Source organism: Gavialis gangeticus, unplaced genomic scaffold (assembly GCF_001723915.1).
Source record: "Gavialis gangeticus isolate Ggan-Ray unplaced genomic scaffold, GavGan_comp1, whole genome shotgun sequence".
Taxonomy (NCBI): domain Eukaryota; kingdom Metazoa; phylum Chordata; order Crocodylia; family Gavialidae; genus Gavialis; species Gavialis gangeticus.
In genome coordinates this window covers 5,049,181-5,071,019 of record NW_017729009.1, presented here as the reverse complement: position 1 = coordinate 5,071,019, position 21,839 = coordinate 5,049,181, and the positions used below count along the sequence as shown (strand labels likewise).

The following is a 21,839-nucleotide window of genomic DNA, read 5'->3' as shown; positions in this document are numbered from 1 at the left end:
AAATCTGGGTGGAACAGGAATCAAAGGGGGTGGAGGAGAGTCCCTGTCCCCCCACTGAAACCGCTTCTGCCTGCAGGGGACCAGGATAATTTACACGGGCCTAACATCCAGTACAAACTACTCCTCCAATATTAATGCATCTGCGGCCTTTGGGAAGGATCTAGGGATCCTTTTGGACAAGCGACTTAACAGGAACTCCCAGTGTGATGCTGCGGCAGCAAGGGCCCTGCACACTCCTGAGGGATATAACCAGGGAGATTTTATCTCCGTAGCAAGCACGTGTCAGATCAGTGCTAAAATAATGTATCCATTGCAGGAAGACCTGGACCCAGGCATGGGCAAACCGGGTGGCTGCCCAGGGCCCAGGCAGAAAGGGGGCCTGAAAATCAAAAAAAAATTACAGTTGCAAAAATAAGTGTTAATATTACGCAAATACGGCACTGGCAACGTTATCAACTGAGAACAAACTATTTAAACACATCGATACCACAGCTGCAATAAAGGTATCTCCGCCGCACTCAGCCCCGCCCGCATCAACTGCCGAGCGGGCAGCACCAGGGGGCGGGGCGGGGCGGGGCGAGGAGACCCTGGGGTGAGGGGCGCACAACACCACTCCCCCGCAGGAAGGTACCATTGACGCGGGGGGAATCTATCCTTCCCTCTCTCCCCTCTTCTATGGAACGTGCCGTTCTAGGCCGGGCGGCCCTCTGACGCCTGGACGCCGTTTCGTCACTTCCTGTTTGGGTGGCAGTGTGTTTCCGGGGTGAGGTGTCCGCTCCCTGGAAACGGCTGCGCCCGGCGTTTCGGTGAGCGGGGTGGGGTGGCGAGGGGCTCCCGGAGGCAGCGCAGAGCCGGGGGCGGGTTGAGCTTCCGCGGGGCGAAGCGGCTGAGCCCCCGCGGCCTCTGTGTGACTGCCCTGACCCGCATCCCGGGCTCTGCTCCCCGTCAAGGAGCAGGCTCCGCGCCGGGTCTTCTCCTTGCCCGTCAGCGAGGGGCCTGCCAGGCCCTGCTCCCCGCGGGACGCCTTGGAGGTGCCCGGGACGGGCAGCACCTGGGTCGCTGCTGCTTGCAGGAAGCATTTTCCTTTCCTGCATCTGCCTCGCGGCTTCAGCCTGCGCCGCGGGAGCTCGCAGCCTCTTCAAGCGGCGCCTTTCGGAGCGTGGCGGGTCCCGAAGCAGTTGCTGGATCGAGGGGTGGGAGTGATTGAAACCTGCAGCCAGCCCCTGCTAGAATTTTGTAGCGAGGTGTTTGAAGCGTGATCAGTTGTTCGTCTAGACTTCAGCTGTGTTGCGAGAGGCCCTAAGGGTTTCAGCCGCCAAGTTCTGATGCAAACTCATTTCTGTGCCTACTAAAAATCAAAAAATTAATAAAGCCCTCCTCACGTTGTTCCATCCTAAACTTCCTTATCAGCGAAAGCTGCCGTGGTTCCCCTGCTTTACCTGTGGCAGGTTATGGTGTTAGGCAGGAGTTGTCTTATGTAGAGTTTGGGTAGGGATGGTTCCCTCTCTGGCCGGGGGTTGGACTTGAGCAGTGTTTTTCAACCCGTGGTTCACACCCTAAAAGTGGGTCGCAAGAATATATGAAAGGGTTGCAAACAAACTGTAAAAATGGATTCTCCTTTAAAGGAGACAAACATGGGAAACCATAGCTTTTCCTTTGCAGGCTGGCAGAGCTGTGAAGGGCTGCTTGGGGCCCCCCTGCCCCACACACTGGGGTGCAGGGGGGAGTGGGTTGGAAGTGAGGAGCACTCAATGTTTACAAATGGGTCCCGGTACAAAAAAGTTTGAGAACCACTGGACTAAATGACTTCTGGAGGTCCCTTCCAGCCCCACTTTTCTATGATTCTTCTGAGAAGATTGGTTTCCACCCCAAACTAGCATAAATAAATGATCTACAAGTCTAAGTCTGAAAGAGCCAGAATTAAGATCCAAGAGTTCCTGTCCCCCTGCCACCAAGTCCTGTGGGTGTTGTTAAGCAATTTACCTTCTCTATGTCCTAGTTCCCTCACGTCTTGTATTACAATAATGCTACATTTATAATCGGGGGTGTGTAGGATGGCATGTCATATGCGGCATTTTGTTTTTTGACAGACATCCTGCTAACTAATGTCAGGGGACAGTGATTGTACCAAAACAAGCCCATCTGTGGGGTCTCCATCAGATAATGAGTTTCTACCAGATCGGCCTCGGTATGTGTGCATGCTGTCTCCTGACCTTGTTGCCAAGGCTCGGGAAGAGCTCCAAGAGAAACCTGAATGGAGGCTCCGTGATGTACAAGCCCTTCGAGACATGGTGTGTAAGGACTATCCAACACTGGGCACCTGTCTGGACGATGCTTTCTTGCTAAGGTTCCTTAGAGCCAGGAAATTTGATTACGATCGAGCTCTTCAGCTTCTGGTGAACTACCACACCTGCAGGAGGAGTTGGCCTGAGGTTTTCACTAACTTGAAGCCATCTGCAATAAAGGCTGTTCTAGAATCTGGCTTTGTCACTGTACTGCCTCACTTAGATCCTGAGGGACGCCATATTGTCTGCATTCGTCCAGGTATTGAAGTGCATGAATCAACTAGTTAGAATTAAGATTTTGTGTGTCTTTGAAATGTTTTTGAATGCATCAGCATCACTGTCATGCTTGTGGACAGCGGTTTTCCTTGCAGATTGCACAACTTTGTTTTCTTACAACATTTGAAACGTTAATTTCTGAAAAGGGACATTTTTTTTCATTTCCCGCTTACATAATTTATTTTCCTATTTTAGCAATAGCGGCAGTTGAGTTAAACCAAATAATACAGCGAGGTGGAAATGCAAATACTTTGTGGCTCAGGAAGGAATATGAACATGTAGTCAGTCAGGCTGAGATAGTGATAGTCCAGCTTTTCTCCACCTTAACATGTATCACTTCCAGTAACAACAAGTTGGGAGTTGTAAGTGGAGAGGGGAGCCTGGAACTTTTACTCCAGTCTAACCATCATGAATATGTTCCTGGTGCTGCAAGGTTCGCTGTGAACTTGTTTTTGTCCTGTTTCTCTTCCAGTACAAAAGAGAAAGTAGGGGTGAAGTAGGGGGTTCTTACGATTATTGACTTTGGTCCTTGAAGTAAACTTGAGTTGCTTGTCTGTCAGCTGACTTGAGAGAGGCTGTTTTAAAGTAGCACAGTAGTTATTAGAAAAATGTTTTAAGAGACCTGGAAATATATACAAATTATTTTTGAAATGTGTCGTGGTTTACATTTACTTTCCAACTCACCATCGGTGTCTTGTAACCTTAGACAGATGGATACCCAGTCATTATCCGATTACTGAGAACATTCGTGCCATATACTTAACATTAGAAAAACTCATCCAGTCTGAAGAGACCCAAGTGAATGGAATTGTAATCCTTGCAGACTACAAAGGAGTCAGCTTATCTAAAGCATCTCATTTTGGTCCTTTTGTAGCCAAGAAAGTGATTGGAATTCTTCAGGTAAGGCCTGAACTGGTGGCTGGGGTGGACAGGAAGTCTTATGCACTGTACAACCAAATATCTCTAAACTATATTGTAAAAAATCTTCTCTGCCCCTTAGGATGGTTTTCCAATTAGAATAAAAGCTGTCAATATCATAAATGAACCTCGCATATTCAAAGGCATTTTTGCTATCATCAAGCCCTTTCTGAAGGAAAAGATAGCAAACAGGGTAAGTGTACATGCGTCTCTCACTGTTGAACTTAAGCTCTTTGTGGCTACTGAATGTAAAAAATGTTGAAAAAGATCGAACTGGTGTCATCACTCATTGCCTGTCAATGGTGTCATACTTTTTATTTTAAACTAGCACAGTATTAGAGAGACTACTCAGTAGGATTCCTTGCAGCACTGAAAGAGAATGTGGGAGAAGGGCTTTCTTTGTTACATACCCGTGCTATGTCCTGAAGGCAGTAAGGAGATGTCTTTGTGTTAGTGTTTGCTCCCATTAGTGCACTCTGTCCCCTCGCTCTCATTCCCTGTGCACCAAATCCTAGAAATACGACAGTGCAGCTGCCCTAGAATAGCTCTGAGCATGTGCCCAGCACTAATCTTAAGCTGTCTATTTTGAGTGTGCTTGTTTGCCAACTCAGAGGGCACTGCATAACAGAGCCACCTTAGACGGACCCTGAGTACATGCATTGTTCAGCTAACAACATTCCATTTGTTAACTATTTCTTTGGAACAGAACATCTTCTGAGTCATCCTTTTCCCCCCTCACCCCTTATTTTTCCTTTCCTTTTCAAAATGTTATGGTGGCAACATTCTCACCAGACAAGTAGCAAGAAATTCACCTAGAGTTGGTTGATTCTTGTGCTTTATTTGCAGAGGGAGTTGAGAGCTGTTGACTCTGTCCTCCTAGCCTTGTGAATGTTTGTAGACTCAAACTGACCTTGCAACCCAGCAGGATAACAAAACTGGAAGCCTAATTATTGTGACCAGGCTTTACTGAGTTCATCCTCCATAAGGCCAGACTTACAAAGGGGATCGAACTGATTTCTAACCTTGTTTGCACGGTGCTGTATCCTATTTATGGTCAGTGAAATTTGCAGGAATCCTATAAGCAGAGGCCTCTATTTCAAGATGTTCTTTTTGTTAAATAGGGAAATGGGTTTTTGCTGTTTTTCCTACTGAGCTAACTGCAGCTTAAAAAGGGCATCATTAACAAGCTGAAAAATTGTGCAATTCACATCTAGTTTTTAAATATCTTCCTCAGTTTTTTCTTCATGGCTCTGACTTGAACTCTTTACATCAAAACATTCCCCAAATGATCCTTCCTGAAGAGTATGGCGGGACTTCAGGGAAATTGGACATTTCTGCCTGGAATGAGTTGCTGCTGGCCTCAGAAGAGGATTTGCTGCATGACTTCTCTCAGCTGGTTCTCCCAGGTGACAGCTTACCCTGTGAGACATTGGTGAGCGGGGATGCTGGTGAGAAACAGTGTGATGACTCTCTGCGAGGTATGAAACCTCAGCTCTATTACTGTTACTGACACAGCTGAAGGAAGCTTCCTAGAACTGTCAAAAGCTACATACCCTCTCATGTTCTGAGAAAAAATAGTAGTTCTGAATTCTGCCTGATTCCTAAACCTGTAGTTCATGAATAAGCTGCAGAGGCACTTTACACTGGAACCAAAGCAAGCAGCCATGGGTAAATAGGGGCAAGGCAGACTTTACTGAGAATCTAAGCAACAGGGCACATCATTCCCAAGCTACCTGAAGTGTTGTAGATTTGTTAACCCCAGTGTGAGTGATGCAATCTGGTGCATTCCTCCTAATAACAAGACACAAATAACTCATGCTTCTGTGAACCTAATAACCTCTCTCTCATGGGGGTAAAAGGGCAGAAAATATTTGCTAGTTTGGCACCAAAAACTATAGCTTTGCCTTTGCCCTCTGCAAAGTGTAGCTCTGTCAGTGGAGGTTGTCAGAAATGTCAAATGCTTGATCCTGTCTGTGTGCTAGCACATCAGGATCAAGCAGATGTATCAGTGCTTCTTTTTGCATGTTTGAATAAAGTTCTTCTCTCAGATCTGTGGACTCCACAGTGTTGGTGCTTCTCTTCAATACTGCGTGTGCAGGTTTTCCTAGCTGTACCAAGTTCTGCCCAGTGGATTTGAAAGGAGAATTTTACTCTGACTTCAGAAAAATGTGGTAACTTGTTCCAAAGTAAACTATAGTCACACGCAAATTCCACTTACAGAGAGCCAAGAGCCTTTCAGATCTTATATCAAATAGCATTGTTTTCAAGAGGATGCAACTTTGAATACTGACAGCAATATAGGACCAAATGAAAGGGACTGAGATCACTCACTTGCGTTAAGCATGTGTCACACAGTTGCTGTTTCCTTCAGCTAATTGTGTTAATCCCCTGCCTTACTTCTAAAAGGACATCCAAAGTTGTTCTTCAGTAAAACCTGTGGGAAGATTTTGTAGCAGTCAACATTAATGTATAGAAGGCAATATTAAGAATGAGAAAGCAAGGTGCTGCTTTAGATATGTTACTCTGGGTAGAATTTTTAAATCCAAATCTTTGCAAACCAAATGCAGACAGCGTATCTTAAAAGCACATTCTCAGCTTTATTGTAAAGTATGGTTTTGTTCTCTGTATGGCTTTGTTTGTCCTGGTTTGAATAATTGCATTGCCATTTTGATTTCAGCCCTATTTCTTTTTGGCTAGCAGGTTCTTATGAGATCACTTTTGTGATCCTTAACCATAAGCTTTGTGGTCCTGTGCTTTAGATTCTTACACTGAAGTTGGGCCTGTTGAATGAGGTCAAGGTGTCCTGTCTGAGTATGCTATTCCTGACTCCTCTTGTTCCTTCTTTGTCATTGTATTGAATTGTAAATTAACTTGGAGCACATTCTCTTTGCACATGATGTTGTGCGCAGTCAAAATAGTGCACAAGTGAAACCTCACAGGATATGGAAAGCACACCCAGCCATTTAAAGGGTATTTCAGTGGACAAGAGCATTGATTGTAACTGAACACCTCATTTTCATTGCACTTTTTAATGGCTGGAATATTTTGGTGGGAGGGAGTGGGAAGGAAGGGAGGGGGATTTTACCTAGTGCCAAGGGTGAAAAAGGGATTAGTTGTCTTGATGTAAATGTGAAGTATGAGGTCTCATAGTGTTGGGACGTCTTTTTCTCAGTGTGCCAAACTGTGCTTTTTTGATTGTCTGTCTTTTTTTCCTAGGTTGCAGCACAACATGGCTTTGTGTTGCCAGAATGTTTTGGGGGAAGGAATGGATGAAGGGTGTCATGGCACCCTGACCTGGCACAAGCAGAGTTTATTATAGAGCTGAAGGAAATGCCAGCTCTCTTTCTAAAGCAATATGAGATAGGAACTAGATTTTGGAGGGAACAAAATAGAAGGTGTTTTCCAGCTGGTATCTTGCAGCTTCGGTGGGACCATGAATTTGGCATCCTTCCACCTCAGCAGAAGCATTACCAGGCTACCTCTATCATCATGTGGAAGCCTGGGAGTTGTTGAGAACCTATGGTGAAAGGAATAAAGCTCTCCTTTCTTCCTTTCATGTTTTAAGTATGAGATTTTTCTCCTCCCTTCCATCACCGCCCATACCTTTTCTTTGGGGAAAATATCATGAAGCAGATAATCTTGTTAGATGGGAAAAGTTTATTCCTGTCATCAGCCTTAATCTTGCAAGCCTGCAACTCTTGAAAAACAGGCAGAAATGCCATGTGCGCTAGTATCTGCCTCCATTTCTGAGCAGCATTTTCTTCTCAAATCTGCAGTGTAGTATTTGACTTCTGCATTCTGCCCTACATACAAGCTGCTTGGGCTTGTTGCAGAGGTTAGTGCAGCTCTCCAACTCGGGAAAATATCAAAATGAAATATTGGTGCTTTAAATCTTAGCTGTTAAACTGCCAGAAAACGGAATGAGGAATTTGCATGATTTGAGTGCCTTTCATTTGCCTGATCCACCACTCAAAAAAAATTCCAGGGTGTACAGCATTTGTCCTTGAATTGGACATGTGACAAGTTCTGTTCCTTGTTCATGATGTTATTTTGACAGATTTCCCTTTCTAGAGGAGGTCTTTAGCACCACTTAGGCCTCAGGCCAGTGAGGAAAGAAGCTCTGCATGAGAAACTCGAATCCTTTCTTAAAAACAGTGCGTTAGCTTGGTGAAAAGCCACCTGTAAGGAAACCAGGCAACCCAACCACCCATGAGGAACCCATGCTTATGCCCTCTTTTTTCATGCCTTGTAAATGGTAACAAGACTGTATTTTAGTTGTGGCTTCACCAAGCAGAGCTTTCCTGCTGGGAGAAAAATAAATGGGCTGTTTTGTTTTGGCTTTATCCCTCTTAGTTAAAATACTTGTGGTCACCTCACTTGCCTGTTTCCCATCTAAGGAACTTTTGTTCCTAGAACTGGCTGCTTTGGACTGATCTAGAGAGATGCAGTGGATATAGGAATTGGTTATTCCCTAAATATATCTTTTAAGATTCAAATTATGGGTTTGCTATCACTTCAGTAGAGCATAAGCAGATGAGACATAATACTTTCTTCATTACCATCATCTCTCATCTTTCCTAATTCTCTCTCTGTGGTAGGTACTTTACCTGCTTTCCTATAGAAAGTATATCTGCAAGAGTGTACAAAGCTGTATGAGATAGCCCTGAGACCTGTTTCTCATGTAGGAAGCAAAAGATTGAGCTAGCAGGCCAGTAGCCCTTTTGCCAGAGGTGATGGTACCAAAAAGCAAAACATTGGATGTTATTTGACAACAAATCTGTACTTCATCTCTCATGTCTCCATCTGTAATGGAAATAGGGAGCAAGAGTACTGAAGAATCTCTTTTGCAGTATTAAAATTAATCTCACATTGTTTAATTAGAACTTGAATTCTGTGGGAGGCCAGTTGATGAAAACCTTGCATTACACAAGCAGTTTTAATCCAGTTTGGGCAAATAACTTGGAGAAAGGTGTTCAAACTACCGTGGGCAACCTTAACTATCTCATGTGGCATTAAGACAAAGGTTAATTGTATACTGTAAATAAAACTACTTGAATTTATAGTCTTGCAAATGGGAGTTATGAACCCTGAGGTCTTCAGGGAACGGCTGGGGGTATGTGTCTTCTGTTAAATTCTTTCATCAGTTTCTTGGCAGATTTGTCATCTACAAGATTGGTCAAGCTAATAATTATTTTGCCTTTTGTTTGTAAGCAGGCCTAAAGGTGTTGGGCTAGGTGTACATCTGTTAATTGAAAAAAAAAGTTTATTTTTATATTGCATTTTATAAAATGGAGTGGTTAAATGTGTAATTTTATTATGCATGGCTGGATATTAAAAATTCTACTGTAACAACTTCTAGTTTGATATATCTTGTGTGCATTTGCCACACCCCTTTTCAGATTAGTTTTAATAAACATCACAGACATACTTCTTAAGGTGCCACCAGAAACTCATTTGTTTCAGATTCCTTTTCAAATATAAATATAAGCTTTACATTTTAAGTTGTGTAAATCAGTGTGAACTGCTATTAATTTCTAGACTCTTCCTCAGTGGAAAGTTGAAAATAGAAGTTCTGAAATTCCAAATCCACTGTCACAGTGCAAAGACTTTGCGATTTGGAAAAGAAACTAAGATAGAGACAGCTTAGGGAAGAGGACCTGGAATCCATAGGAGAAAAGATTGATTCAGTTCCTACACTCTAGAATGCAGAAGAGAGTATCAAAAGACACTGGAGAGACGCACAGGTTTTGTTGGAATCTGTAGTTTTGTGCTACATGGAACTAGTGAAAAACAACATTTCCATTTTAGAAAAAAAGTCATCAGGTTTGTTTTTCACCCCCAATCAGTGTGGAATGCTCAAAATTGCAACTTCCTTTTCACAGACTAAAAACTGAGTCAGCGGATACCAGCCCCACATGGCCTGTGCCTTTATCCCCCCTTTGAAAAATTTCCAAGTAATTTTTCTTCAGGGAAAGATGGCATGATAAGTGAGTGGTGGGAGATTGTCCTCTGTGCCCTACAGAGTGACACTTTATCTGGAAGCGCAGTGGTATTGTGGCACATCTGGATGTGGCTTTCCACCATCACAGAAAGTGTGACTTCTTAATCCAGATGTGATGGTGGGGACTTCAGGAGCCCTGTATCAGATTCCCCACCACTGGACTGGTTTTCTGCCTCCCTTGCATGATCAGATACAGGCTCTGCTACCTTATCCAGTGCCTATTCTGGAGAGTTAGCAGTTGTACATGAAGTCAAGAGTGCAGTGGCATGAGGTGGTTGCAGCACTGGAGTAGGCAAGGCAAGTCTAGAAGCATCTCTATATCTACGTGAAAGAGCAGAGGGAACAGTTCTTTCAACAGCAACTGAAACAGCCCCAACTTAGGGCTTATCTTACTCCTGAGCTTTTGGGCCCGGGAGAAAGGGTCTGTCTTAACCTGTCTGTTAATTGGGAACTAGGACTTATAATGCTGCTACCTCATGCTGGCTTCCAGCTCCACACAATGCAAATATGCACGTTAGTGTAAAGTACCCAAAACCACTTTTAACACCTGCTGCTCTTCCTCTGGCCCTGATCCTCCTCCTGGAGAAGCTGTGAAGAGTCCATCAGTATTTATGGTCAGTATCTGAAATGGCTTTATCCACATTTTGCTCTTTCAGTGGCAGGGAGTGGGGGGAACAAGGGAGGCCTGTGGGATCAGTGATCTTGGGAGCTATGCTGAAGGCCCTACTAGTCATCCATCCAAGCTGGAGAAGAGGACACCAGCTAGAGCCAGGGCAGGTTAAGAGCAGTTCACTGTCCCTCTCAGCGCATGTGATGAACAGCAGGCCAGCCACCCAGCCTCATACAAGCTACATTCCAACAAGTCACTGGACTACCATAATGTATACGCAGATGACCCAGAATCACTCTAAAGTCCCCACAGGAACCAAATACCTCCCCCTCACTTACTCCACTTTCATTCCCTGAGATTTCTACACAACCCAGTCAGAGCAGCTGGGAGATTTATGAAGAGAGTCTCTGACCACAGAACATGGTGTTGTTCGCTCATTAGAAAGAAATCAGGGAAAGAAATGAGTGAAAAAGGCAAATTGTGTGTCATTCTCCAACCCCCAAACTAAATGCAGCAGTTAGTTGGTTAGAAGAGGCAGCACAAGTCATTCAAAAATCATTTAGCTCATGCCAAAGTAACATTCTTCCCCCTTGATGCTATGCAGGGTGGTTCTTCCTTGTGTTGTAGCACTACAGCCTGGGGCTGACTGTGCTCAGAGGCTGCTATTTCAGCCAGGCAAGGTTCTTTGAGTAGATGTGATATCATTTATTAGACCAACTAAGTAGCTGGAAAAAAGTTCTTAGCAAGCTTTCACATGCAGTCACCCTTCTTCAAGCATAGGAAGTCTTTGGTGCCATTTCAGCCACCATTTCTCACTTTTTCACCTGCTGTTCCCTGGGCTTTCTTGGTCTCTGAGGAGGAGAAACCTGTTCCAATTTTGCATGAAGATTTTAGTAATACTGCTTTCTTAATAGTTCTCCACCCTGATGCCTCAGAGATGGTGATCTTCCACAGCAGACGTGACACACCAGGGATTGCATAGTGATATCACTTTGTTCTCAGAAGTGGCTCTGCAGCAGGTATAGCAAGGAAATTACTTGTCTGATCCCTCTGTCAGCCTCACTAACCAGCTTACACAATCTGTGACAGTCAAAGGCCACAAATGGCTTTTTCCTGAGCAGATGTGAAGCACTGCAGACATGACTTAAGTACCCATCCACTCAACAAGGTCTCTTGATGTCAGCTTTTCCTATTGACTCTCTTTCCTCACCAATACCACTAACAAAGAATTGTGCATGTGCAAGATAACTCTCTGTTTGAGATCATAACCAGGAAGGCCAATTCATGACCTTAAGAAGAAACACAAATGTTAAGAAAAACTTAAGGATGTGATAGCAGGACTGGAACCATGTTCAAGTGAGAATTCAAACTAACAGCTATAAGAATAGCAAGAATTTAAGATGAAAGTCTAAATATTTCACAACTATGTTACCTCAAACCTCATGCTATGAAATTGTTAGTGGAGCAGTATAAAAGTCTACAAGGTGAAGTAACTCAGCTTACTTTGCTGGTCTCTGATTCAACATACAAGTTAATTTCATGAAATGCTGCAATACAACTCAAAGAGGATTAGAATGAATATAAATTAGCATGGCAGACCACTCTGTCTTTTAAATCGCATGACACATTGCTTTATCTATTAACATACTTTTAAGCACATACACATCCTCTTGGATCTGAGGAACCACCCCAGCTGCTGTTATTAACCATCCTTTTATCTCCTGTGGCATTTTGAATCACAAAAATGTTCTTTGCTTCCTGCATTTGCCAGGAACAGAGTTCAAGAAAAGCTCTATACAATTAAAAATCAGTATTTTATTCAAATGAGTTTACAGTGCAAATGTCTCAGATGCCAATATTGATAGCTGTGTGCACTATTGCTTATAAGCATGCCATACAAATAAGCAGAAGAAACAAGCTTTGTTATTTTTGCAGCATGATCTTCATTTTAAGGTTTCTGTTTGTTTTTTTGTTTTGTTTTGTTTTTGTTTTTTACAAACAATCACATATGCCCATCAGCAAAAGAGAATATTTGGCAAACTTACTAAATCAAGAAGCAGCGTCCATAAAATTTGCCTCTTACAAACAAGCAATCTAGAAGTTTCTTCTGGAATAAACAGGACCTGCAATTAACAGCTACCCAACGTCACCACTTTGTTTTCCTTGAATGAATGCATAAGCTTCTACCCAGAAACAGAAAGACAGACAAACATTTGCAGTGGAATGTAGAAACAACTGTGCAGTATGGCTTATGCTTCCATGTGGACCATTAGTACACCAGTGCAGTGCGGGGAATAGAACTTGTTCTTTAAAATATATTACTTTGGGTTTAGCAAACATTATTCTTCCTCAATATTTTCTACTGGGGCTATTGGTTAGTAGAGTTTTTTTTCTTCCATGCTTTAACAGCACAGCTGTTGTAGGTTTTTAAAAATGTGTTAGTAAGCAAATTTTACTTAGGCAGCAGGTTAAATAAAAACATATTGACATTAATATAGCTTAGATCATGCATCAAGCATTATGTGATCGATCAGGTTTCTAACCACCTGCAGGTAGTTTCAATATGGGGTGGGGGAGAAGAAAGGTACTATATGCCTTAGTTTCAGAAAATAACTGAAGCAATTGCACAACCTTTTGGCTTTCAAAGGAGGCTCACACACTTCCACAATCTTGGACAAACCCAAAACATTTAACTGAAGTCTCGATTTGTAAGGACAAGAGGAGCCATTAGTGTCCAGGCATAAAGGAGGAGGCAGACCCAGCTTGAAGTTATCTTCACCCACACAGCCGGCCACTTGCTTGTCATAGTTTTAAAGTCTGCATCAGGGCTATAATGGAAAAAAGAGTTGATTAGTGACCCAAGCCAATGGATATAGGCAAACACCTGTTCTCACCTCCCTCTCTAAGCTTCCGACTTTTAAGATGCAACACATTTAGGACATTCTAACACTCTGTACCCAGTCTTGTAAGTCAGGGGTTCCCAACCTTTTCATACTGAGGGCTGCAAACTCACTCAAAGAATTCTGGTGGACCAGGTACAAAAACAGTATTATTGACATATTTAAATTATTTTTTGTACATTGCGGGGATAGCAAGAGAAGCTGGGTCTGCTTGGTAAGTCTGTTGTGGGGGACAGGGCACGAGGGGGCATAGATACAGGTCCCAGTGGTGGGGGAGGGAGTGAGGCTGGGGCAAGGGCTGCCCAGCTGTGACAGGGCACCAGACTGAGCTGTGCACAGGTAAGGGGCGGCTCCTGAAAATTCCCAGGCTCCTTGCAGGGGTTTCCTCCCTCCTCAGCAGCTGCAGCCCAGGCTTGCACACCACCAGGGCAGCTTCTTCCTCCAGTAGTCCCAGCACTGAATTCCCCACCCCACACCATGCAAAGCAGCTCTCAGCCTGCACTGTACAGCCCTGCAGGTATTTGCTGCTGGGCCCCTGCACAGAGCAGGTGCTGCCAAGCTGCTTGCCCCAGCCCACCCTGCCTCATGCAGATCTGGGGGCATGCACCCCGCCCAATACCCTCTCAGGGTGCATGCCTCAGCAGAAGCCACCCATGCTGCCCCAGATGAACTGTGGCCTCCCTCCCATCACACCACACCAGACTTAAAAGCTGGACACAGCCAGGGCTGCACCAGGCTACACTCCAGGCAGGCAGTGGCAGTGCTGGGAGCAAAGGCTATCAGGAGGCTGCAGCCACCCAAAAATTCACTGTAGCCCCTGCTCCCAGTGCTGCCACTGCCTGCCCAGAGTGCAGCCCAAACCCAGCTCACTCCACCACACACAGATATGGGGGCATACGCCTCCCCCATGCCCTCCCAGACAAGCAATGGGGGCTGCCATATGGATGGGCTGGACGAGTGGTGTGCAGCAGTGGAAGCCACCTGCACATCCCGGACGAGCCACAGCTCTGTCCTGCGCTCTACCCAGAAACAGTCCAGCGCTGTCTTGGCCCCAGCCCAACCCGCACAAATCTGGGACCATGCACTCCCCCCATGCTCCTCCAGGGTGTGTGCAATGGCAGCAGCTGCCCGGACCTCCCAGACAAGCTGCGCCCCACGCCTGCTCCAGCCCCAGCAATCCCACTCCCCACCTCTACAGGAGCAGGACTAGTGCCACGGCCTAGCAGCCAACCCTCTTCCAGCTTGGTACCAGGCCTGGGCCTGGTGGTTGGGAACCGCTGTTGTAAGTGATCACCTAAAGCAACCACAAGAGGTCTCTGTCCACAACTGTACATGTCTCCTGCCACCCAGTACTGAGCATATTCCAGCCTATGTTCTTACCTGTACCAGTTAGTAAGAGTCATCATGATATACAGAGTGGCAAGGAACAGCATGAAGTGAAAGAAGGCATAGCTATACTGAACTCCTTCCTTCTCGTTGTCTGCAACACGGCGGACTACTTCTTCTCCAGCTCCACCACTTGTCCCCACACCATCTTCCAGGATGGCACTATCACTTCCAGACAGAGTTAGCTTGCTCACCTGGCTGTTACTGGAAGAGCGGATGCTACAAGAGACCCAAAGAGAAAACTATTAAAAATCTGCATTTAAAGATCATGGCATTTAAAAGTTGTTAGAGAACACAATGCCTAAGCAAGACATGTTGCAAATTCTAGTGATATTGTTTGTTCCTTTGGAAAAGCCAACAATCTATTTCCATCCATGCTTCAGAACAATGACCTACTCTTTGAAGACATAACACATGGGACCTGACACCCTTCTTGGTCATCTAGTGTAGTAAAAAGCAACAGGGGCTCCAGCTGCTACAGGATCAGGCAATTCACTCAGATCCCAGCTAGCATGGGTGGAAACACTGTGCTGTGCTGCATAACCTGTCAGGTGAGGAAAATACCTTCCCCTACATACATCTGGGTTTTTTAGTGTGGTTTGGATATGTCTGTTCAAACACAGCTTTTCTACTATTCGTTTAATGACTAGGCAGCATTTTTTCATCCTCTAACCCTTCATTATCTTACAGCCTATTTAAGCTTCCACCCTTTTCCCTTTAATGAATTAGGGGAACTGGGGCTGATGCAGCCTGTATCTTCCCAGGATATAGAATGTAATGGTAGTAATCCATTTTTTGTTTCATTTGCTCACAAAGTCAACAGAATCTGCAATCCAGGTAAATTTCATTCACAAACCAAACCTCGACAACAAGTTGGCAAGACATTTAAAGTAATTCAGGTCTTACCTAGAATATAAGAGACAAAAGACAAAGATAAAAAGGCCCAAAATGCTCTGTGCATCCCACCACTGCAAGGACTTTGGTGGAGCTGGAGTGGCAGGTATGACGGTTGTGTTAGGTGGAGCTATTGTGGATGTACTTATCTGCGTGATGATGTTTAACAAACTCGGGTTACAGCTTCGATCTGAAAAAGGTTCGAGACACCAACAGAAAGACAAACTTTGATATCAATTTGTCTCATCTTTCATCAGCCAAGTTCCCTCTGACCTACTCTGGAATTCCCCAAAAGCCTAAGTACCAGGAAGGTCTTTCATCCCTTTACTTGATTAGACTGGGCAAAAATATTTCATAAAGCATTTATGGTTTTGCAAGGCTTCCCACTGCTCAGTTTTGGAAACACTGAGGCCATCAGAAACAGCCTGAATTCTGGACTTGACAAATGACTAGTAATAACACAATCACTTATCACAAATGTGAAACCCACCAACAGACTGTTTTAAGAATGGAATAACCAAGACAAGTGGATGCTTACCTGGCTCATTAGACATGGCTGACCAAGTGAGATACATGGTGTATAGAGTGATAATAGAAGACTGCAGAAGGCCAGAGCGTGGCTGGTTTTCCTGTTTAAAGACAAAATGCCCTCCTTACAGTCAAAAAGGAAGAATTTCACACATAGAAATCTTAATTCCTACAGATTTGACTAACGTTTAATGGTCAGCAGAAAATCCTTCAGACTTTGAAATTAAGACTACGTACGACAGCAGACAATGCAGGGGCCACAGGGCAAGGACTGTAAACTGGTAGGTAATGACCAGTGTTCTCCACTTAGACAGAAAGAGCAGCTGATGGCACATGTTTATTCCTTCTGACCCATGCATGCAGAAGTTCACAGTATCTTGATCATCAGTTTTTAGTCAGTCTCTAATGCAGACTCTAACTGTAGCAGGTCTACAAACACAGTTCAAACAAATGTATGAGTGATATCCAGTAATACCCTACTGTAGATTAATAAAGTGATTCAAAACAGGCTTGGGGGATGCACTGGAGCATCCAAACCTGAGATCTACATGTATATCCAATAGTCTGCAAAAGGTGTCTGAATAGCAGCACTAAGTGCGGCGATGTTCCATTTGATATACAGGCAGAAAGATTAGTTCTACTACAGATGCCAACACAAGCCACTAAGGAATTTGCCTATTTAGAATGGCACTGAGCTAATTTCTATGCTCAATTTGTACATGAAAAACCTCAGGAGGACCAAAAGGCAAAATTAGAATTTGTGGCAGCAACATAAACAATTAATACAATAAAAACTTGATATCAATTTGTCTGGCAACTGCTTTCAACTAGGGCAAAGGTTCATGTGTCTTCTTTTCATGGTGAGGAACATGTTAAAAAGAGTAACATTTTAGAAACACCGAAGTAATTTGACAACCTAAGTCTTACTGAAGTATATTTCAGATGAACTGGAGAGGTCATAGATTTCAGATGCATGACAGCACAACATCCAAGGCAACCACAAAAAAAAAAGGTTGCATGGAAAAGCATAATTAGTAAATAACTGGGTGCACAGTACTTCAGCTGTCTTTATTGTAATGCTTGAAACATGAACAGTATCTTGTGACAAACTGACTTTCTAAAGATGCCAGCAAGTTGTCCATTGTCCACAGTTTAGTAACCACAGCATTAGGCTGTTTAGAAATAAGCAGAAAGCACAGAGTAGAGGAAGCTTGTCTGGGCTACAAGGCCTCCGCTATTGCTATGCTGACAAAGCCACCTAGTGGAGAGTAGAAGTGTAGACTGATAGTTTTCCTGGACAACGGATATTGCTTGCCCATGCATCCCAGTCAACAAAAGCACACTAGTGAGAATGCAGCAAGGGTGGCAATTTTGTCCATGCAGCTATGCTGACAAAGTGCTGTAGTAAAGACCTGGTCAGATGCATCAGATGGAATAGATAAGTATATTTTCATTGCTTCCTGTTACAAGCAAGATTTTTTGCAGACTATCTGCTGAAGAACTGAACTTAGAAGCCCACAAAAATATTTAGTACCTGAACTTTTGGGAGGATAGAGATGATGGAAACAGCAATGCACAGGATCAAATTAATACTTATGAAGAACTTGTTCTCAGTGCAGCCATCAGGTTGTGTGTAGAATATGTAGAAAAGCACAAGGCAAATGACTGATATGATGTAGAAGAGGCCTGTACAGGATAGTAAAGCTAAAGAGAAAAGACAAAATGTTAGCTCTCACAATCAGTGTAGAAACACATGCTTCTTAAATGCCCCAGGAAGGAGACTGATCAGCTGAAAACATTCCCTTCACCCAGCCTGGCTGGGGCAATCTCTACTCCACTCTTCCTCCCAATATAAGCAACCTCAAAGAAAAGTTACAATGCATGTTTACCTAAACTTGTACAACAATTCGGTGTTAATGTGGGGGTTTTTTTTTGTTTTTTTTTTTGTTTTTGTTTTTTTTTGAAGATCTGTCCTATTATGTTAACAACCTACAGGTGAGGTAGAGCAGCATTACCACCATCAAGCCTATACTATACCTCAGGGAAAAGGGTTTAGCTGACTTGTCCACGGATAGAAAGGAGTTCATGGCAAACTGAGAAGTAGAATTTGGAAGTTCCTGTCTGTTTGCCCCTACATTCAGATCAGATCTCTCATAACTAGACAAGAACCTTTAGTGATGCTTATATGACCATTACACCAGTCTGTGACAAACAGGGCCTGCTTCTTATTGTACAAGGACAAGACCAACATACAGATATAGATATAACAGGACAGCATGGCAGTTATGAGCTCCTCATGTACCCATTCAGTTTTAAGTATGTGACACAGACCATGTTTTAGCAAGCTACATCTTGCTTTCATGTGTAAGTCATGCAGGTGGCATTCTGTTAGTCTCTTCCAGTTGGTATTTTGCACTTCCTAGCTGAAGAACCTACCGGCATACCAGAACCTGGAGTTTCCTTCCTCCATTCGCTCCACCCAGGACTCATTCCAAGAATGAGCAAAATCCACAAGCAGCACCAGCTGGATGAGGATGAAGCAGAAGGCTCCAGCAGTGCCAATTCCAAACCATGCTAGAAAGGAAAATGCAGAGTATGAAGTTCTCTCTCATAATCTGTGTATTTAGTATGGAGAGAAATTATCCTGGGATAATAATGCTGACCATGAGATGGCTTATATATGAATGTTGAAAGCACAGCCTAGAACTACCCACTTGGAAACTCAGACACCATGACTTCCTGGGGCCTCAGTCCTGCAATATTACATTTGCACTTAATTCTAGAGCATGTAAGTAGTTTCAGTTACTCCAATGGAAATGCCCATATGAACCTAGTCAAATACACACAGAAGAATTTTTATGTAATTTCCCCATCATCGTACATGTCTTTGGTGAAACTTAACCACCCCCCTCAATCCTCTAAACCAGATCGATATTAGAACTAATTGTAGATGTACACTCCCTTAGAATCACTGACTGATGACATCCACACAAAAGCTCTCTGAAAGAGATCCCTACAACATGGGGTGGGGGGGAATGTTTTGAAGTTTCCACTAATATAAAGAGTAATAGAACAGGCATAAAAGAAGTCATTCCTTAGTCAACTTGACCGTTGGGACTAAAGGGTAGAGTTCTGCATTATAAATATGCAGCTTGGTCCCATTTGAGCCATGGCTGCTATGCCTCAAGGGATAAATTGCTTACTCCACTAACTTGCCAAGTTACTGGAACATTTGACAGTCATAGAACATTGCAAAGAAAGGGCTGTGCTGCAAACATAATGTGGAATATGCTGACTACACCCACATCCCAACTTGCAAAAATGGTTTACATTTCCAAGAAAACATTCCATGACTGTATGCATAAGCCGTACCTCTTGTGAAAGGCCCTTCAGGAATATAGAATGCTCCAACCATGATACCAACGATGGCCGCTATTTTGAAGAACCAGAACCTTGAGACAGAGATAAAGATCTGTTGGAAAACACTGGTCCCACAGTCTACAACATGTCACAAGTGAACAATGAAAGTGGTTGCTGAAGAGAGAGTCTCCTAATAAAGATAGAGCAGACATATATAGCATATTTGGGGATACTTTAGGGAGTAGACGTCCTAGGCTAGGTGGTTGTTGGTTCATAAACAATGAAAACTACACAGGCAGGAAGGGTGATCCATTAATAGAAATGGGTTCCTGGTAGGGACCGTTTTTTTTTTATTTTTATTTATTTTTTTACTTTCCTACTAAAAGCTGAGGATGGCAGTTTTAAACTAAGGCCAGACTTCAAAAGAAACATTTTTTTTCCCTAAAAAATAAGAGAATACATGATTTTTAGCCAATTCCAAAGTTACCCACTGACCTTCAGCTGCCTGTAAGTTAGAAATGTGGTACAATGAGAAGGCACTCACCAATTCAGAGACTGTGCTCTTTAGGCAATCAGCAAGATACTAATGGCTAAGTTAGAGCTATAAATCCATATAAAACTAAAGAAAAAAAATGGTCACTTTGTTTGGGGAAGAAGGCAGGAAGAGAGAGATGGCAATAAGGTAAGCAGCAAGTCAGCTGAATGAACACATACCCATTGTGCACAGAGGCTCTTGGATCGTTACTAGTTTTCACTTGTATCATAAGCATAGAGAAGATAAAAAAAAACACTGCCATGGCAAAGCTGATGCGATACACTGCTCTGTATCCCACCAGCACTTCACAGTTAACAAAGCCATTCAGGTGCGGTAGTCGGGTATGAAGTCCCTCATCACAAAATCCAGGCACCTGAGTAAAAAAAACAAAAAACAAACAAACAAACAAAAAACGTATAAGTTGCACTTCACAGACCACAGTCACAAACACGTGGAATATGTAAATAATGCAAGGTTCTCAGCCAACTTCTATCCCACAACTGATAAGAAAGGACTCCCCATCTGGCCAAACAAAGAGTCTTATGTCATCTTTCCCTCCCCATAACATCTCTATGCAAGCAAGATGTGCCATTCAGATTAACCATGGAATTCTGCAGACTAGAGAGTCTTCAAAACATGCATCATGTGAACTTGTTTTTTAAGGGAAAATACCAAACAGGAATCCACTTAGCACACTTCAGCCTATTAAATACCTTTGCCTACTCCTGTCTGTAAGCTCTCATGGCACCCAACTTTGACCACAGGAAGATAGCTTGATTTTTAGGCAGGACCCTAGTAACACTGTTCCATGAATACCTTTTGTTGTTCCACATGCTAGAGGGTCACCACCCTAACTCTCCCTCTAGTTGAGATGTGTTTACCTGTTTGAGGAATTAATCAAAAGGGCAGGAAAAGATGAAGACAGAATTAATTATTTAGTTTAAGTCACTTCTTCAGAAGCATAAAATCAAAGTGAACTGGCTTATGGAAAGAAGATTTGCAACACAGCAACACATGCTTCAGACTCCACTACTAAAGAAAATGTAAACTTAGAAGAAAAGCAAGCACTGCGTCCACCTACATTTCAGTGAAGTACATGTGTAAGACCATAATAAACCAAATTTTTTTTATATATATATATATATAAATAAAAAAAAAATCAGATAATTATTTCTTTCAGGTGAGGCCCCCCTATGCATCTGAAAGAAAGCTGAACAAAGAAATTGGTTTGGTGGCTGGGACACATGATTTATGAGGAAAGGCTGGGGGAACTGGAGGGGGAAAAAAGACAAAAACAAAAAACAAAACAACTCAGAAGGGATTTGATAGAAGCCTTTAACCACCTGGAGGGTAGCTCCAAAGATGGAGCTAGACCAGGAGCGGGCAAAATACAGACCGTGTGCTGGATACAGCCTGCAGAGGGGCTTTGTCCGGCCCACAGTGGGTCCCTTGGTCCTGCCTGGCTGTGGTGTGTTTTGCAACCCCTTGGGCATGCAGTGGAGCTGAGGCGGCTCCATGGCTAGACTAACTTTCTAGGCAGCAGTGACTTTCTGGCTATGGCTGCTGCTGGCCCCAGCCCTGCAGTACCAGCAGGGACCTACATGCAGAGCCCTGACCTAGTCCGCCTTGCACCTGCTCCAGACTCTCCTGTCCAGGCTCAGCAGTGACAGTTGCTAGGCAGAACTGTTGGGGAAAAGCAGCGCAACCCCCCACTTTGCTGCTGCTGGGAAGTTCTTGGTACAGCAGCCCAGAGCCTGCACCACACTGGGCTGCGCCAAGAACTGCCTGCCAGCAGGTTAGAAGAAGGGACCGCTTTTTCCCTCACGCCGAGCAACAGTTTCTGTTCAGTAGCTGCCGCTGCTGAGCCTGGATGGGCGACTTGGGAGCTGGCGTGGGGCACCAGGCTGGGGTTGCGCATGCGGGTCCTCACCAGTACCACAGGGCCAGCCCCAACTGAAAGGAGCCACCCCAGCCTCACTGTGCTCAGGGGGCAGCAGGACATGCCAGGGCCGGGCAGGAGAGGCTCTGGATTGGTGCAGGGCAAGGGCAGGTGCTGACTGGCTCGGGGGGGGGGGCAACACGCAGACAGCTCCCATGCACACCCCACCATATCCTCAAACCCTCCTCCACAAGCCCCACAACCACC

General features: G+C 44.0%; 2 protein-coding genes across 3 annotated transcripts in view; one reads left to right on the top strand and one right to left on the bottom strand.

Moving 5' to 3' along the window:
* Nucleotides 1-714: 714 nt before the first annotated feature.
* Nucleotides 715-8,914, top strand: TTPAL (alpha tocopherol transfer protein like). 2 transcript variants are annotated; one of them, XM_019509835.1, is made up of 5 exons: nucleotides 715-806; nucleotides 2,091-2,544; nucleotides 3,268-3,461; nucleotides 3,562-3,672; nucleotides 4,714-8,914. In XM_019509835.1, exons 2-5 carry the CDS (start codon nucleotides 2,106-2,108, stop codon nucleotides 4,987-4,989), a joined length of 1,020 nt encoding a protein of 339 aa, XP_019365380.1. In that variant the 5' UTR covers nucleotides 715-806; nucleotides 2,091-2,105; the 3' UTR covers nucleotides 4,990-8,914. The 2 variants fall into 2 exon arrangements, with proteins under 2 accessions (XP_019365380.1, XP_019365379.1); XM_019509834.1 differs by having other exon boundaries at nucleotides 3,562-3,678.
* Nucleotides 8,915-11,885: 2,971 nt separating this feature from the next.
* Nucleotides 11,886-21,839, bottom strand: part of SERINC3 (serine incorporator 3) — an 11,676-nt gene continuing 1,722 nt past the window's right edge. The window contains exons 3-10 of the mRNA XM_019509833.1: nucleotides 19,873-20,066; nucleotides 19,171-19,250; nucleotides 18,235-18,372; nucleotides 17,333-17,502; nucleotides 15,809-15,899; nucleotides 15,283-15,460; nucleotides 14,371-14,595; nucleotides 11,886-12,918 (exon numbers count right to left, since the gene is read on the bottom strand). Coding sequence (XP_019365378.1) covers nucleotides 12,780-12,918; nucleotides 14,371-14,595; nucleotides 15,283-15,460; nucleotides 15,809-15,899; nucleotides 17,333-17,502; nucleotides 18,235-18,372; nucleotides 19,171-19,250; nucleotides 19,873-20,066 — 1,215 coding nt within the window. The 3' untranslated portion in view covers nucleotides 11,886-12,779. The remainder of the gene's footprint in view (nucleotides 12,919-14,370; nucleotides 14,596-15,282; nucleotides 15,461-15,808; nucleotides 15,900-17,332; nucleotides 17,503-18,234; nucleotides 18,373-19,170; nucleotides 19,251-19,872; nucleotides 20,067-21,839) is intronic.

Excerpts from the sequence above, each read along its gene's own strand:
- TTPAL (XM_019509834.1), top strand. The coding sequence starts at position 2,106 with ATGTCAGGGGACAGTGATTGTACCAAAACAAGCCCATCTGTGGGGTCT. Across the intron at positions 3,462-3,561 it reads AAGTGATTGGAATTCTTCAG|GATGGTTTTCCAATTAGAAT; the intron begins GTAAGGCCTGAA and ends TCTGCCCCTTAG. Across the intron at positions 3,679-4,713 it reads AGATAGCAAACAGGGTAAGT|TTTTTTCTTCATGGCTCTGA; the intron begins GTACATGCGTCT and ends TATCTTCCTCAG.